Source organism: Oculina patagonica, chromosome 1 (genome assembly GCF_052425735.1).
Source record: "Oculina patagonica isolate OP01 chromosome 1, crgOcupat, whole genome shotgun sequence".
In the NCBI taxonomy this organism is placed as follows: Eukaryota; Metazoa; Cnidaria; class Anthozoa; order Scleractinia; family Oculinidae; genus Oculina; species Oculina patagonica.
In genome coordinates this window covers 8,718,709-8,736,902 of record NC_135758.1, presented here as the reverse complement: position 1 = coordinate 8,736,902, position 18,194 = coordinate 8,718,709, and the positions used below count along the sequence as shown (strand labels likewise).

At 42.1% G+C, this 18,194-nt stretch overlaps 1 protein-coding gene across 4 annotated transcripts; it reads left to right on the top strand.

The window, feature by feature from the left end:
• The first annotated feature begins 571 nt into the window (after positions 1–571).
• LOC144654404 (uncharacterized) lies at positions 572–17,584 on the top strand. Of its 4 annotated transcripts, XM_078514551.1 has the most exons (10): positions 572–624; positions 4,381–4,730; positions 5,209–5,358; positions 9,162–9,284; positions 9,837–9,959; positions 11,930–12,052; positions 12,607–12,729; positions 13,978–14,100; positions 14,732–14,854; positions 15,171–17,584. In XM_078514551.1, exons 2-10 carry the CDS (start codon positions 4,403–4,405, stop codon positions 16,064–16,066), a joined length of 2,112 nt encoding a protein of 703 aa, XP_078370677.1. In that variant the 5' UTR covers positions 572–624; positions 4,381–4,402; the 3' UTR covers positions 16,067–17,584. The 4 variants fall into 4 exon arrangements, with proteins under 4 accessions (XP_078370677.1, XP_078370685.1, XP_078370693.1 ...); XM_078514559.1 differs by lacking the exon at positions 9,837–9,959; XM_078514567.1 differs by lacking the exon at positions 12,607–12,729.
• The last annotated feature ends 610 nt before the right edge of the window (positions 17,585–18,194 follow it).

Genomic DNA, 18,194 nt, shown 5'->3' with positions numbered 1-18,194 from the left:
ACATGTTATGAAAACAACCTGCTATACAAGTCTCATTATTGATATTTTTAAGAGCACTAGACTTGGAAAACTTTTTCCGTCGCCTTAACTGCTAAGCTAAAGGTATTAAAGGGAAGGAAAAATTTTACTGTTAAAGGGTTTTTTTCTTTTTATTAAAATTAAGGGAATGAAGTTTTTATGCCCAATTATTTTTTATTTGCCCTTTAATGTTTTTTCGCATGACAACGCTCATGCATGTTACAAGTAAGCGTATTTCTTTTTCGCAAAAAGGTGTTGCAAACATGGCGAAGATGTGGTGTAACTTTTAACAGCTTCTTTTCAAATTAACTTCGACACTGGTGGTGCCAGCACTTATCCTCTTTGAACATGCGATTTGTTTTTGAAGTCTTATTTTGTTAAAACAAATACTGTATATGCTAAAAACATTCTGATGCGGAAAAAGAGCTCTGTAACTTTATAGTTATATTTGTTAATTATGATTCCGTTAAAATGCGGCATCGAATTACAAAAACCTGCAGCTTCCTGTGTTTGGCCACTAGGCTTGGAAAACTTTTGAGTTGGCTTAACAAGTGAACTTGCAGGCAATTGCAAGGATTGCAAATAGGAAGTTGGGAATTGCTTAAGGTAGGAGAAGCTTGGACTACACATGCACTTTGTCACTTTCTGTCTGCATGTTCTGCCGGAGACGGCGAGCTTTGATTGGGATCCCCGTTTGAAATTTGAAAAAAATCACATGATGTTCGATTTTTTGAAGTTCGAAAATTTGAAAAAAAAAGTCATGTTCGAATTTTTTGAAGAGGTTGGCAAAACTGGTTTGTTACTTTGAGCTTAATCAATGATCGTTTTCACGACGAGAAAATTCGCGTCAATGAACATGTCCTGGAATTTTGCGCGCTCAACGTCTACACTACTTTATCGCTGTAATGATTTTTCAGAAGTTTGGTGAAGATAAAATTGCTCAAAATTAATTTATTTTGAGATTTCTAGGAAAAAAAACCTCTTGTCAGAAATGGCCAAAGCTTGAAGACTATTTTTTAAGTGAAAATCACCGAACTTAGGCGATTAAAAGGATTTTACTTGCTCGGTTTAAAGTTTGTACGACGAAACGTTACTCAACCTCTTGAAATGTCCAAATTTCGTCAAGACACTTTCTCCATTTTAAGGTGGCCCGAACCTATTTATTTACGTGATGGTTGCATTTTTGAATCGCGTTTTTTGGCAGGAAAGATTTCACCGATTTCTTCGAATTTTTGCGTTCTGAATGAAAACTGTTCGAATTTACGGAAATGGCATTCGATTTTCAGTCGGAATAAAAACTTTTGAGATTTGAAGATATTTTCAAAATCTAGTTTTTACCAAAAATGTCCATAAATTTAAAACCCGACGACAGATTTCTTTTAAACTTTAGCAAAAAAGCCTCAAAGCTATCAAGTTTTGTGTCAGGACGTTTCATGACAATCCTGACCATGCAATTCGCTGCACAAAATACTGATCAAATTTTATCTAAAAATGCGACGCTCATGCATTCATGTCAACTGACGCACAAACAGCGGAACAGTGAAGCCAAACTATCGGTCATCTGCAGGGATAATGATCCCTAATGCCTTATCAAAAAGAAAGTGAGTAATCAGAAACCTACAGCAAATACAGACAGCACAACAAGAAGCACAATTTTATGACGCGTGAAAGGTAAAATTAAATATTTTATATTCATCTCACCTATCACATTTTCGTTCATTCATTTTTGAAAAAAATCTTAGCATAGCAAAAATGAACATCTAAGAAAACCACTTACCAGTTTTCATCACAGTAGGTCCCCATTCTGAGGAGAAATAAAACCGCCAAGTTGAGTACTTCCCAGCATTTGCTTTTCGACTGCAATGAAAACCCTGTGCCTAATAATATATTCAAGGTAGCTGACTTTGTTTTCGCATTCCTTACGGCCAGTTTGCCACTTGGGGATAACAAGTCTCGGGAAACATTAAAACATCATTTTAATAAGAAAGCCATTTTCATATTTGAACACTCGCTATGCCCAAGTGGCAAACTGGCCGTGAAGAATTCGAAAACAAAGTCAGCTATCATGAATATATTATTGAGCACAAAGGTTCTCGATGCAGTCGAAAAGCGGAAAGTTAGAAGTACTGAACTTGGCAGCTTTATTTCTCCCCAGAATAGGAACCCACTGTGATGAAAACTGGTAAGGGTTTTTCGTAGATGTTCTTTTTTGCCATGCTAAGATTTTTTTCGAAAACAAAGGAACAAATACAAGATAGGGTAGCTGGATATAAATTATCTGATTTTACCTTGCAAGCGTCATAAAATTGTGCTTCTTGTTGCGCTGTCTGTATTTGCTGTAGGTTTCTGACTCCTCACTTTCTTTATGATAAGGTATTGGGGATCATTATCCTTGCAAATCACTAGGTAGTCCGGTTGCACTGTCCAGCTATTTGTGCATCAGTTGAAATGAATGCATTAGCGAAGCATTTTCGAATAAAATTTGATCAGCATTTTGTGCAGCGAGTTGCATGGTCAGGATTGTCATGAAACTTCCTGATACAAAACTTCAGAGCTCTGAGGCTTATTTGCTAACGTTTAGAAGAAATCCGTCGTCGGGTTTTAAATTTATGGACATTTTTGGTAAAAACTAGATTTTGAAAATATCTTCAAATCTCAAAAGTTTTTATTCCGACTGAAAATCGAATGCCATTTTCCGTGAATTTGAACATTTTTCATTCAGGATGCAAACATTCGAAGAAATCGGTGAAATCTTTCCTGTCAAAAAGTGCGATTCACACCGGCAACCATCACGTAAATAAATAGGTTTGGGCCACCTTAAGTGAAATACATATCTTCGTATTCGAAAACGATGCACAAGGATTTATTGATCCTATCGTTCTTAATAAATGGAAAGTTTTCTAACACATCAAATTATCTACAAAACTTTTTTTTATATTTTTAAAATCTTCTTTTGATCTTTTTTAATGAACTTTTGCAGAAATGTGTGCACATTTTTTTGAACCTAAATTCCATTTAAAGAGTAAAAATCTCCATTACAAGACTGTTGGGTAATATGAATAAATAAATATAACTAAAATTAATTTACATAAGACACTTTGTTTGTTTTAAAACAGGCTGAAATTAATTATATTTTTTAATGAAGGGTGTATGGCGTTCAACTTCTATGCGAGACTTATCGTCTTTGTAAAAATACTGCTTTTATTTAGAAAAAAAAATTGATAACATTTGTAACTTCTTTACGAACGTGTTGGCAAGAAAACTAATTCAATAGCCGAGCCTTCTGTTTGTCAAAACCATAATGGATAAAGTTGTATTTCATTCTTGCTGAACATGATATGGTGTGAAAACAACCTGTTTTCTGTCAGCAAATGTCAAACTTTGTAGGCATAAAATGGGACATTAAAATAGACTTCTCTTTCCTAACATGAATTGCATATAACCATTTGGCAGACAAGAAACTCTATAGTTTTTTTTTCCTTTTTTCCCTTCTTTTCGCCGGAAACTCTTTGATACTTCAAAAAATAAAATAAAATCAGTTTTCCTGTTCAGACACTCGAAGTGCTTTTCACTTAAAAATTTAGAAGATGACATTCATTCTTATTGCAGCACTGTAGCATTTCGCTAATGATCGAGACCTTATTCTATTGACTTGAGTTGAAGTCTAAAAATGCCTACTCGTAGTTTATGGAAAAAGTCATTAAATATTTACTGTTGACGTTATCAGCTCCAATTGAGTCACATAGCGAGGAGTTTCCCTTGTAAATAATTGGAAAACTCAAATTATTACGCTTTCTTAAAAACAAGTTTTGTCACTGAAAGAACTTAAAATATATTTTCGAGTGACTCCAAAAGTGTCTGATGTTTTACAACGTAAGTGGAATATTTAAGTTAGTAACCTTTCACCCGTACTTGGGCAAAATCCACAGATTTGATGTTTTGCTTACAGTTTGATTTAAGTTCTTCTTTTACACAAAAAGGTGCTTTAGAATGACTTACATGAGCGACTCCCTTTGAAGTTAGATCATACAGGGGCGAATTTCTGTAATGCAACCGTTGCCAGAACTGTGAAAATTAAGCCTACGCGAGGAACCCACACATACAGCCCTGTCAATTACAAATTCTTTACCAAAAATATATATATTAAAAAGGACATGACAACGTCGTATTTATCGACACTTCTCATTAACAAAACGTTGATCATCTACCGCGCAAATTCAGAATTAAATCTTAAAGGTCGTAAAAATCTAATTGGCGAGCTCCGCTTTTTGGTTGGCTTAATCTATTTGATATATTTTCACCACAATTTTTACTCCAACAATATATTAAGCTAACTCTTCTTCTCGTTTTTTTTAATTCCAGGCATTTTGCTGCTGCTGCCGAAATGGCTACTAAGCAGCTTCTTTACATCAAAGTTATATTCATCCTCTGCCAAATGTTCTACGGTGCCGCTACTCAACAATGCGAGGGACAGGAAGCCGAATACTCCAAACTTGGCTGGATGCTACGGCGACACATCTTCAAGAAGATGACGGGTGTACCACTTAGCGGTATGTGCTTGCTGCATTGTTACCAAGACGTCCGATGTCAAAGTTTTAATTATGTCATTTCCCGTGAGACGTGCGAATTCAACAACCGGACCAAGGAAGCCAGACCTGAAGACTTTGTTCCTGACCCTGACAGACTCTATTTTAGACGAGACCGGAATAGAGGTGAGTGTTGCGACGATAGAAACGAATTCCAATAAACACAACGTTTAATTCAATAAAACGTGTACAACATAGCTCCGAAATCTGCTACCCGTCGATTCCCTCGACAAAACCACGCGAACCTTCTGTTTGACATATGTCACTCATTTTAGCTTTGACATAAAACACAACGTCGCAATAACTGAATCACGAAAGAGTCACGCTCTCCTGAAAAGTAAGCTTCTTTAACAAGACCAATGCAGCAAAATGATTACAGAAAAAAGTAAATTAATGAGAAAAAAATAATTATTGAGTGGCACAAGAGAAGGTGTGCTTTTGTTGCTACTCACAGAAAAAGATTTTTTAAGTTCTCCCAAATGGACTCGAAAGTATGACCCTCCGCACACCAGAGGAGAGCTCTACCAGACTAATCTTCAGGAGACTGGTGAAAGAAAGAACATAATTCTGGGTTCAAATGTGACACCTGTGTATGTGTGGACAGTCCCACTAGGTTCTATCCCTGAACTACCCGCTGAAACGTGCACAGAAATCAAGGGGAGTGAAGGAGGACAAGCGGTCAGCAGCAAATACTGGTTTGATTCTATTTTACCTGAGACGACTGTACTAGCACAGTGTGACATGAAGACAGAAGGTAAATCAAAAATTTTAATTACTGACGGCGCCTTCTTTAGTTTAAGTTATTTCACCAATTTACCGAATGGTAATGAGGTTAAGGGATCATTCTCGAAGTCACGTGTTTCCTCTCACTGGATCACTCACTCACTCCATTCTGATATTTAACCGCAATTAATTTTTGCATCTATCGATAAAAGTACTGACAGAAAATATCTTTAGAACGCCATTCAGCACATGTCAATCAAAAACAAATTATTCTCTAACCTCGTTCCCAGGGTCTCTCTCTTCCACTGAAGGTTGAATTTCACAAAAGAAATCGAAAGAGGATCAGTTACACTTATCCTCTGGTGAAAAAAGAGAATAGAATTCGCTGTACGAGGCCTCAGAGCATACGCTATCAATGACCCATTTGCGTAAGAAAATATTCAAAGGCAAATGAAGCGAGATTGTGACATTACTGATGGCAGCTTTAAGCTACATGCAGTTACGCTTGCCATGTGACGTGTTTTAGTACAAAATTAACGACATTCATGCAGCACGTTTTTGTTTCGTGTCACCTCATCTCGTGTCACGTCATCCGTTTTTCATCTTTTTGAGTCGAGCAGAAACGCGCATCTTTTTCTCAAAATTTATTCGCTGCTCAAATAACGCTATAGGTGCTGACAGAAAGGTAAACATATTCACAAAAAAAATACTTAATGCTGGAAAAGAGCAAAGGTTAACTTTAAATATTTTTGTGGTGAAAAAATAGAATTCGCGCTACGAAATGACGCAAAAAATAAAACATTCAAAGGCAAAAAAGTGAGATTGTGTTACATTATTGGAAGCTTATTTGAAAAAAGGCTATCAAAGACCCATTCACGCAAGAAAACATTGAAAGGTAATTTAAGTGAGATTTTAACATTACTTATAGCAGCTTTAAGCTACATGCAGTTACGCTTGCCATGTGACGTGTTTTAGCACAAAATTAACGACATTCATGCAGCACGTTTTTGTTTCGTGTCACCTCATCTCGTGTCACGTCATCCGTTTTTCATCTTTTTGAGTCGAGCAGAAACGCGCATCTTTTTCTCAAATTTTATTCGCTGCTCAAATAACGCTATAGGTGCTGACAGAAAGGTAAACATATTCACAAAAAAAATACTTAATGCTGGAAAAGAGCAAAGGTTAACTTTAAATATTTTTGTGGTGAAAAAATAGAATTCGCGCTACGAAATGACGCAAAAAATAAAACATTCAAAGGCAAATAAAGTGAGATTGTGTTACATTATTGGAAGCTTATTTGAAAAAAGGCTATCAAAGACCCATTCACGCAAGAAAACATTGAAAGGTAAATTAAGTGAGATTGTAACACTACTGATAGCATGCAGTTACGCTTAAGTTGTTATAAATTATTACTACGTTTGCCATGTAACGTGTTTTAGTAAACACGACATCTGCCTCTGATTCTGCCTCTGCCTCCACCTCCGCCTCCGCCTCCGCCTTTGCCTCTGCCTCTGCCTCTGCCTCTGCCTCTGCCTCTGCCTCTGCCTCTGCCTCTGCCTCTGCCTCTGCCTCTGCCTCTGCCTCTGCCGCTGCCTCTGCCTCTGCCTCTGCCTCTTCCTCTGCCTCTGCCTCTGCCTCTGCCTCTGCCTCTGCCTCTGCCTCTGCCTCTGCCCGGCCTCTGCCCCTGCGTCTGCTTCTGCCTCTACCTCTACCTCTGCCTATGCCTATGCCTCTGCCCCTTCTTTTGCCTCTGCTTCTGCTTCTGCCTCTACCTCTGCCTCTGCCTCTGCCTCTGCCTCTGCCTCTGCCTCTGCCTCTGCCTCTGCCTCTGCCTCTGCCTCTGCCTCTGCCTCTGCCTCTGCCTCTGCCTCTGCCTCTGCCTATGCCTATGCTTCTGCCTCTGCCCCTCCTTTTGCCTTTTCTTCTGCTTCTGCCTCTTCCTCTGCCTATGCCTATGGCTATGCCTTTGCCTCCGCCCCTGCTTTTGCCTCAGCTTCTGGTTCTGCCTCTGCCTCTACCTCTACTCCTACCTCTGTCTATGCCTATGCCCCTGCCTTGGCCTCTGCTTTTGCCTCTGCTTCTGCTTCTGCTTCCGCCTCTGCCTCTGCCTCTGCCTCTGCCTCTGCCTCTGCCTCTGCCTCTGCCTCTGCCTCTGCCTCTGCCGCTGCCGCTGCCGCTGCCTCTGCCTCTGCCTCTGCCTCTGCCTTTGCCTCTGCCTCTGCCGCTGCCTTTGCCTTTGCCTTTGCTTTTGCCTCTCCCTCTGCCTCTGCCTCTGCCGCTGCCTCTGCCTCTGCTGCTGCCTTTTCCTTTGCCTCTGCCGCTGCCTCTGCCTCTGCCTCTGCCTCTGCCTCAGCCTCTACCTCTGCTTCTGCCTTTGCCTCTGCTCCTGCCACTGCCCCTGCTTTTGCCGTTGCCGTTGCCTCTGCCTCTGCCTCTGCAAGGCCACTGCCCCTGCATCTGCTTCTTCCTCTACCTCTACCTCGGCCCATGCCTATGCCTCTGCCTCTGCCCCTGCCCCTGCATCTGCTTCTTCCTCTACCTCTACCTCTGCCCATGCCTATGCCTCTGCCTCTGCCCCTTCTTTTGCCTCTGCTTCTGCTTCTGCCGCTGCCTCTACCTCTGCCTATGCTTACGCTTCTGCCTCTGCCATTGCCTCTGCTTCTGCTTCTGCCTCTGCCTCTTATTCTGCCCATGCCTCAGCTTTTTGCTTCTGCCTTTGCCTCTGCCCCTGCTTCTGCCTCTGCCTCTGCCTCTGCCTCTGCCTCTACCTCTGTCCCTGCCATGCCTATGCCTATGCCTTTGCCTCTGCCCCTGCTTTTGCCTCTGCTTATGCTTCTGCCTCTATTTCTTCCTCTATCTCTACCTCTGACCCTGCCATGCCTATGCCTATGCCTTTGCCTCTGCCCCTGCTTTTGCCTCTGCTTCTGCTTCTGCCTTTACCTCTACCTCTGCACATGCCAATGCGTCTGCCTCTGCCCCTGCTTTTGTTTCTGCTTCTGCTTCTGCCTTTACCTCTGCCTCTGCCTCTGTCTTTGCTCCTCCTTTTGCCTCTGCTTCTGCCTCTACCTCTACCTTGGCCTCTGCCTCTGTTTCTGCCTCTGCTTCTGCTTGTGCCTTTACCTCTACCTCTGCATATGCCTATGCGTCTGCCTCTGCCCCTGCTTTTGTCTCTGCTTCTGTTTCTGCCTCTACCTCTGCCTCTGCCTCTGTCTTTGCTCCTGCTTTTGCCTCTGCTTCTGCCTCTACCTCTACCTCTGCCTCTGCCTCTACCTCTGCCCCTACCCCTGCCTCAACCTCTACCTCTGCCTCTACCTCTGCCTCTGCCTCTACCTCTGCCTCTGCCTCTGCCTCTGCCTCTGCCTCTGCCTCTGCCTCTGCCTCTGCCTCTGCCCCTGCCCCTGCCCCTGCCCCTGCCCCTGCCCCTGCCCCTGCCCCTGCCCCTGCCTCTGCCCCTGCCTCTGCCTCTACTACTAACTGCCTCTGCCTCTGCCTCTGTTTCTCTGTCTACCTCTGCTTCTGAATGTACTTCTTCTACTACCTATTCCTCTGCCTCTACCTCTAGCTTTGCCTCTGCTTCTGACCCTGCCTCTGTCGCTACCTCTACCTTTGCCTATTTCTCTGTTCTTGCCTGTACTCTTCTCTACCACGAGATTTCCCTTTATTTCTACCTCTCCTCTACCCCTGCCTCTGCGTTTGCTTCTCCTTATGTTCTTCAGTTTTATTCACATGGGCATTCTGCCTTCTTTTTTTTCAGGCTTGATTTGGTGTCGGCCTATCCAAACTGATAGTTTGGTTGCTGATAACTCTAACAGAGATTTCACATTTCTTTGCCAGATATTGACGAGTGCAGTGCTTCTGCCCCTGTCTGTGACGTAAATGCCAAGTGTACGAATACTCGTGGTTCATATGTTTGTTCTTGTGAGACTGGATTTTCTGGCGATGGAAAAACGTGCTCAGGTAAAAAAAATTGAAAGGGAAACTGTTTTCTCAGATCGTAGGTGTTCTGGCTGCTTTAAAGAGAATAACAAGTTTTATATTCAGATAGCTACGCTAGCGCAGGGGAGGGACTTTCCTGTGAAAGGAACCATGATGCTCGTGGTCTTGTTGAACGGCATTAATAGCGGATTTTGGTCTCACTTAGCTAAGATGTTTAGGACAGAACACCAATGTTTTACCCACCAAGTTATCGTTTCTGGTTGCACGCAATGAAACAAAAACTGTTCACAACAAACTGTTCCGTCATACGGTGCTGATCGTTTCATTCCAATCGATCTTGCATAAAGTCTTTATTTTTCAATGATCAAAGCATTCAGTGACTTCATCCTTATCGCCATTGAAATTACTTTATCTCTTTTTTTGAGAATCTTTTTTGAATGGTATCTTTTAGGGGTAAAATAATGCGTTAGTCACTCCTTTACTGGTCTCCATTATGTGTTTAGTTTAATCCCCCCCACATCGGGATTGTGCTGTTCATGAGTAATTTTCTAACTTTCCACATTCTTTTGCCAGATATCAATGAGTGCACTTCTTCTGCCCGTGTCTGCGACATAAACGCCAACTGTCAGAATACACGGGGATCTTATGTTTGTTCTTGTAAAGTTGGATTTACAGGCGATGGAAAAACGTGCGCAGGTAACTTGAAAGAGAAATGGGTTTTTTCTATGGCTTACACCGAGAAAGTTATGTTATGGTCAACATCTGGGCTTCTATCATTTAGTTAGCTTTCTTGACATCTTGCTAGGTAGGAACGTAGCTACTCTTTTTCTGCCCCTGTCTCTGACTCTGCCTCTCTCATTGCCACTCCATCTGCTCCTAAATCTGCTGCTGCCCCTTGACCCTCTTATTTTTTCTTCTTCTTTTATATTTAAGGAAGCTACTTTATAAAAGCCCGTGAGGGTTTCTATAGTTTTCCTCCCAAGTTATTTTATTGGTATACATTCTAGAATGCACTTGTATCACTTCATGGGAAATAAACATTTATTCACTCATTCACTCATTCATTCATTCATTTATTCATTCATTCATTCATTCATTCATTCATTCATGTTCCTCTTCTTGATGTTGTAGCTGTTGTTGTTGTTATTGTTGTTGTTCGTATTCTTCGTCTCCGTCTTCTTCTTCTTTTCTTCTTCTTCCTGCCACTGCCCCTGCTTTTGCCGTTGCCGTTGCCTCTGCCTCTGCCTCTGCCTCTGCCTCTGCCTCTGCCTCTGCCTCTGCCTCTGCCTCTGCCTCTGCCTCTGCCCGGCCTCTGCCCCTGCATCTGCTTCTTCCTCTACCTCTACCCCTGCCCATGCCTATGCCTCTGCCCCTTCTTTTGCCTCTGCTTCTGCTTCTGCCGCTGCCTCTACCTCTGCCTATGCCTACGCTTCTGCCTCTGCCATTGCCTCTGCTTCTGCTTCTGCCTCTGCCTCTAATTCTGCCAACGCCTCAGCTTTTAGCTTCTGCCTTTGCCTCTGCCCCTGCTTCTGCCTCTGCTTCTGCTTCTGCCTCTGCCTCTACCTCTACCTCTGTCCCTGCCATGCCTATGCCTATGCCTTTGCCTCTGCCCCTGCTTTTTCTCTGCTTATGTTTCTGCCTCTATTTCTTCCTCTATCTCTATCTCTACCTCTGCCCCTGCCATGCCTATGCCTATGCCTTTGCCTCTGCCCCTGCTTTTGCCTCTGCTTCTGCTTCTGCCTTTACCTCTACCTCTGCACATGCCAATGCGTCTGCCTCTGCCCTTGCTTTTGTTTCTGCTTCTGCTTCTGCCTTTACCTCTGCCTCTGCCTCTGTCTTTGCTCCTGCTTTTGCCTCTGCTTCTGCCTCTACCTCTACCTCGGCCTCTGCCTCTGTTTCTGCCTCTGCTTCTGCTTCTGACTTTACCTCTACCTCTGCATATGCCTATACGTTTGCCTCTGCCCCTGCTTTTGTCTCTGCTTCTGTTTTTGCCTCTACCTCTGCCTCTGTCTTTGCTCCTGCTTTTGCCTCTGCTTCTGCCTCTACCTCTACCTCGGCCTCTGCCTCTGTTTCTGCCTCTGCCTCAGTTTCTGCCTCTGCCTCTGCCTCTCTCTCTACCTCTGCCTCTGCCTTTGCCTCTGCCTCTACCTACCCCTCTGCCTCTACCTCTACTTCTACCTCTACCTCTACCTCTGCCTCTGCCTCTGCCCCTGCCTCTATCTCTGCCTCTACCTCTACCCCTGCCCCTGCCTCTACCTCTACCTCTGCCTCTACCTCTGCCTCTGCCTCTTCTTCTGCCTCTGCCTCTGCCTCTGCCTCTGCCTCTGTTTCTCTGTCTACCTCTGCTTCTGAATGTACTTCTTCTACTACCTATTCCTCTGCCTCTACCTCTAGCTTTGCCCCTGCTTCTGACCCTGCCTCTGTCGCTACCTCTACCTTTGCCTATTTCTCTGTTCTTGCCTGTACTCTTCTCTACCACGAGATTTCCCTTTATTTCTACCTCTCCTCTACCCCTGCCTCTGCGTTTGCTTCTCCTTATTTTCTTCAGTTTTATTCACATGGGCATTCTGCCTTCTTTTTTTTCAGGCTTGATTTGGTGTCGGCCTATCCAAACTGATAGTTTGGTTGCTGATAACTCTAACAGAGATTTCTCATTTCTTTGCCAGATATTGACGAGTGCAGTGCTTCTGCCCCTGTCTGTGACGTAAATGCCAAGTGTACGAATACTCGTGGTTCATATGTTTGTTCTTGTGAGACTGGATTTTCTGGCGATGGAAAAACGTGCTCAGGTAAAAAAAAAATTGAAAGGGAAACTGTTTTCTCAGATCGTAGGTGTTCTGGCTGCTTTAAAGAGAATAACAAGTTTTATATTCAGATAGCTACGCTAGCGCAGGGGAGGGACTTTCCTGTGAAAGGAACCATGATGCTCGTGGTCTTGTTGAACGGCATTAATAGCGGATTTTGGTCTCACTTAGCTAAGATGTTTAGGACAGAACACCAATGTTTTACCCACCAAGTTATCGTTTCTGGTTGCACGCAATGAAACAAAAACTGTTCACAACAAACTGTTCCGTCATACGGTGCTGATCGTTTCATTCCAATCGATCTTGCATAAAGTCTTTATTTTTCAATGATCAAAGCATTCAGTGACTTTATCCTTATCGCCATTGAAATTACTTTATCTCTTTTTTTGAGAATCTTTTTTGAATGGTATCTTTTAGGGGTAAAATAATGCGTTAGTCACTCCTTTACTGGTCTCCATTATGTGTTTAGTTTAATCCCCCCCACATCGGGATTGTGCTGTTCATGAGTAATTTTCTAACTTTCCACATTCTTTTGTCAGATATCAATGAGTGCACTTCTTCTGCCCCTGTCTGCGACATAAACGCCAACTGTCAGAATACACGGGGATCTTATGTTTGTTCTTGTAAAGTTGGATTTACAGGCGATGGAAAAACGTGCGCAGGTAACTTGAAAGAGAAATGGGTTTTTTCTATGGCTTACACCGAGAAAGTTATGTTACGGTCAACATCTGGGCTACTATCATTTAGTTAGCTTTCTTGACATCTTGCTAGGTAGGAACGTAGCTACTCTTTTTTTGCCCCTGTCTCTGACTCTGCCTCTCTCATTGCCACTCCATCTGCTCCTAAATCTGCTGCTGCCCCTTGACCCTCTTATTTTTTCTTCTTCTTTTATATTTAAGGAAAGGCTACTTTATAAAAGCCCGTGAGGGTTTCTATAGTTTTCCTCCCAAGTTATTGTATTGGTATACATTCTAGAATGCACTTGTATCACTTCATGGGAAATAAACATTTATTCACTCATTCATTCATTCATTCATTCATGTTCCTCTTCTTGATATTGTAGCTGTTGTTGTTGTTGTTGTTGTTGTTGTTATTGTTGTTGTTCGTATTCTTCGTCTCCGTCTTCTTCTTTTTTCATTTTCAACATCCTCCTCATCATCATCATCTTCATCATCATTATCATCATTTTGTTATTCTTTTTCTCCTCTTTCCTTCACACCACTGTGCCTTGAAGGCTAATAACTGGTCTGAAACCTATTCATTTTTAGTTTCCTTTGCATGGGCGTACTGCCGTCTCAAAACTGATAGTATGGTGCTGATTACTCTTACCGAGATTTCAAATTTCTTTCACAGATATTATTCAAATTTCAAATTTCTTTCACGCATTATGTGTTTCCTTCACACCACTGTGTCTTGAAGGCTAATAACTGGTCTGAAACCTATTCATTTTTAGTTTCCTTTGCATGGGCGTACTGCCGTCTCAAAACTGATAGTATGGTGCTGATTACTCTTACCGAGATTTCAAATTTCTTTCACAGATATTATTCAAATTTCAAATTTCTTTCACGCATTATGTGTTTCCTTCACACCACTGTGTCTTGAAGGCTAATAACTGGTCTGAAACCTATCCATTTTCAGTTTCCTTTGCATGGGCGTACTGCCGTCTCAAAACTGATAGTTCGGTTGCTGATTACTCTTACCGAGATTTCAAATTTCTTTCACAGATATTATTCAAATTTCAAATTTCTTTCACGCATTATGTGTTTCCTTCACACCACTGTGTCTTGAAGGCTAATAACTGGTCTGAAACCTATCCATTTTCAGTTTCCTTTGCATGGGCGTACTGCCGTCTCAAAACTGATAGTTCGGTTGCTGATTACTCTTACCGAGATTTCAAATTTCTTTCACAGATATTGACGAGTGCAGTGCTTCTGCCCCTGTCTGTGACGTAAATGCCAAGTGTGCGAATTCTCGTGGCTCTTATGTTTGTTCTTGTAAAACTGGCTTTTCTGGCGATGGAAAAACGTGTTCAGGTAAAAAAAAAAATGAAAGGGAAACTGTTTCCTCAGATCGTAGGTGTTCCGGCTGCTTAACGTCTTTTCGAAAAGATAATATTTTGCCACGACACCAAGTTTTATTTTACGTTAGCTACCAATTTATGTCATCTTCGTTTTAGTACGCTAGCATACGGGAGAGGTCGACGTTTCTTTGAAAGGCTTGGAGATGCTCGTGGTCTCGTTTAAGGGCATCAATTGCGGCGGATTTCGGTTTCACTTAGCAAAGATGTTTAGGAGAGAACACCAACTTTTTACCCACCAAGTTATCGTTAGGGTTGCATGCGACGAAATAAAAACTGTTAACTACAATCCGTCATACTGTGCTGATCTTCCCAGTCAAATCGATCTCGCTTAAAATCTTTCATAGATTAACGCATTCATTGACTATATCCTTATCGTCATTGAAGCCCCTAAACTCTTACTCGAAAGTGTTTCCTAGAATTGTATCTTTTAGGAGTCAGAAAAAGTTTGAGTCACGCATTATGTGTTTAATTCAAATTTTCCGACAAGCACCCCTTTTTCTTTAACACTGGAGGTTTCCCCCTCCCTCTAACCAGGACTGTATTGTTGCTGAGTACTTTTAAAGCTCTTCAAATTCTTTTGACAGATATTGATGAGTGCAGTGCTTCTGCCCCTGTCTGTGACGTGAATGCCAACTGTCAGAATACTCGTGGCTCTTATGTTTGTTCTTGTAAAGCTGGATATACTGGTGATGGAAAAACGTGCTCAGGTAACTTAAAAAAGAAATGTTTTATTGTTCCATAGCTTAAACGGTGAAAGTTATGTTACGGTTAATAACTAGGCTCTTGTTATTTGTTTAGCTTTCTTGACGTTTTGTTAGGTAGGAACACTGCTAACCGGTCTTAATAGCTTTTGACCAAACTCTGATCGAAAGACTTTGACAAATCCGACTAATATTAGCAGTGGTAACATCAAACATATGATGAAAGTATCGTGATGTAAATTGTCTTGTGGATAAAGTGGCATAGAGTTAACTGAAAACGTGCAATTGTTAAGACTGCGGGTTCTCTTATTCACAAATATAGTGTTAACTGAATTTACCACTAATGGAAGAAAAGGACGTTTTGGCACCGTTCAGACATTTACAGTACCCAGGAGTGGCCGCTATCGTATCAAAGCTTGGGGTGCCCGTGGAGGAACACATTCGTGTAACTATGGGGACTATCCTGGAACTTACTATGGAGGCAAGGGTGCGTCAATGGAGGGCACGTTCAGTCTGACCAAAGGAGCAGTGCTGAATATTGTGGTAGGACAGAGAGGAGGAGACTCAGTGGAAGTGAAAGGAGGGCAAAGCACCACCAAGACAGCAGCTGAACTTGGACTATCTGTAGAGGACAATGCCGGTACTGGGGGAGGGGGAGGCAGTTTTGTTTATACGACAAGTAATGTGCTTTTATTGGCTGCCGGAGGGGGAGGGGGTGCGTCTAGCGGATATAACGGTGTGGATGGTCAGAGGGGAACTGATGGCTCCAGCAGTGTGGGTAAAGACCCATCAAACGTTCGTAAGGGAGGGACTGGGGGCCAGCCAGGCGAATGTAACACCGCAGGTGGTAGCTACCATGGGGGAGTTGGTGCGGGTTGGATTGCCCAAGGGTGTGAACGATTAGGTTCTGAGCATGGTGAGAGGGGTGAGTCGCGTGTTCAAGGCTGGGAAGGAGGTAGAGCCGGCGGAATGAACAGCGGATACAACGGCGGCCCACCCCCTGGTGCAGTGGGAGGGTTTGGTGGTGGGGGAGGGGGGTCAGAAGATAATGGCGGATCTGGGGGAGGTGGAGGATACTCTGGGGGAGGAAGTGGTAACAATCGAAGACAAGCCGGAGGGGGAGGGGGTTCCTATTGCAGTGGCGGTAATTGTTCTGGTGTGACTGGGGATAACTCCAATGATGATGGTCTTGTGCAAATAATCGCACTGCTGAACTAATAGTAAAAAGTAGTTTCAAATTGAGTGTCGTAAAACCAAAACCATAGTTATCACTTTCGCTAAGAAGACAATCCAATGATCCGGGAAAAAGAGTACGAGCGATTCACTATTGGCTTTGGTTTAACTTCCGATGGGAAGAGAAAATAGCGCAAGTTTTTCAAACCAATCACAAAGCGTAGTAATGCAAAACCAAAGCAAATGCGAAATACTCTCGACACTCAATTGCTGAAACTGCTCTAATCTAACAAAAGTAATGGATATCAAACAGTGTTTAAAAGTTTCCACCAGACCATTTATTTACGGCTGTTTACTTCTAGCCGTTGTCAGAAGTAATTATATAGGCAGTTATCCATATTAAGAAGGAGCACAGAAACTTCGTTATCTTTAAATTAAATTCTTAGTGATGGTTTGCCCAAACCAAGCATGTACTAGTATTATTGCAAGGAAGTTATTTACTTGTCATTTTAGGATATAAGCTTTTCGAAATCCAAAATCCTTGCATTTTCGGTAAATCTCTTTACTCTGTTCAGATCGAGTCTAAATTTCTGTGATGTACATAGCAAAAGTATATTCTACATGGTCAGGAAGACGTGGTCATAGGTTTGTGCTAGCGTGTTTGTTAATCGTTGGATATAGATGAAGAGCAGAAAACCCTGCAACGCAATTTTGAGACCATAGCTTGGACATGCTGAATTCGTTTTGAGGTACGGTGTTCGTATGTCTTGGCTCTCCCTTTATCGTCTATTCTCATTTTCTGGCGGTCACAACCGAAATTTCTCTAATTTTGGGAGTAGCGTGGATCAAAGCGTTTGTAATGCCAGGAATACTACTTACACTAGTGCTGTCACCTGACCATCAACTACGACGTGGCTCACCGCCACATGTGATGTCATATAGAACTGAATTATTCAGTATCAGTGTAAACTGCCAAAGTGAGTTTTTAGTTTATGCACTTCATTGCTAAACTATGCTTTGAACACTACGAAAAGTGCTGTATATTACTGGCTCTGTACTAATCTTTTGTACAGGCTGAATCGACTAATAAGCAACGTGCATGAAGTGATTTAATTTAGCTGAGAGGGGCCTGTACAGCTCGGTAGCTCGTATCAACTCAGGGCCCAGCTCAATAAAAAACAATAAAAGACTTTGTAAACGGAAAGCACAGTATGGCATAGAAAAATATAGTACATAAATAAGCTACACAGATAATCATTAAACGTTTTAGAGAGAAAAACGTTTTGCAAATTCAATACATATCTTACTGGTTTAGCTGGTGTTCAGCCGCCCGCTGTACACAAGACGGAGCATACTTCTTATACTAGCCAGCTGCATAGATTAGCAAATTTTTGAGCCCGAAGTTTGAAATGAGCTATTGTTAGTTTGCAGTCTTCTTGAGAAGACCAATAGAGATTCACGCACGCCATTAAAAATTGAAAAAAGTAATACTTAGTTTCTTAAAGCTGGCTGTGTGTTTATGCAAAGATTATTACAAATCGCCTTAATTAACTTAGGTTTAGCTCACCCGTTACTCCTATCTTTGTTGTTGTTGCTGTTGTTGGGTTTTTTTTTTTTCAGTTAATTAGATTACTGAAGCGAGCAGATTTAACTTGCTCTTTGAAAATTCGTATTTTATAAGTCAATACCCACCATGATTATATATTTACGCTTCCAGTGGGTTTTATGACATTGTGTAATTTTATTGCGCTTTTCAATGAAATGCGAACTCTGAAATTCAATCCTCAACCAACTGTTTACGCTTTTCGCTGCCGTCAATCATCTTTGCGGACCTCTCGGGAAACAGACGCTCACTTCACCTGGGTCAAAAGGTCACGTCTCTCGATTGTGATTGGTAGATTTCGATCCATTTTGTTTGTTTCTGTTTTTCATGGTTCGCTAGCTGTCGCCATAATTATGATTGACGGCAGCGAAAAACGCAATCGTTAGTTGGATTTTGAATTTCAGAGTTCGCATTTCACTGAAAACCGCAATAATTACTTTTTTCAGTTTTAAAGAGGAGGACATTGCGGTTTGCAGTATTGCGGTATTGGCCAATTTTTCATGCGGTATTTCGATGAATCTTGAACGTTGTATTCTTCAAACCTGCGTGACACGTTTTCGAAGCTTTTTA

Excerpts from the sequence above, each read along its gene's own strand:
- LOC144654404 (XM_078514551.1), top strand. The coding sequence starts at position 4,403 with ATGGCTACTAAGCAGCTTCTTTACATCAAAGTTATATTCATCCTCTGC. Across the intron at positions 4,731-5,208 it reads TAGACGAGACCGGAATAGAG|TCCCACTAGGTTCTATCCCT; the intron begins GTGAGTGTTGCG and ends ATGTGTGGACAG. Across the intron at positions 12,730-13,977 it reads CGATGGAAAAACGTGCGCAG|ATATTGACGAGTGCAGTGCT; the intron begins GTAACTTGAAAG and ends TTTCTTTCACAG.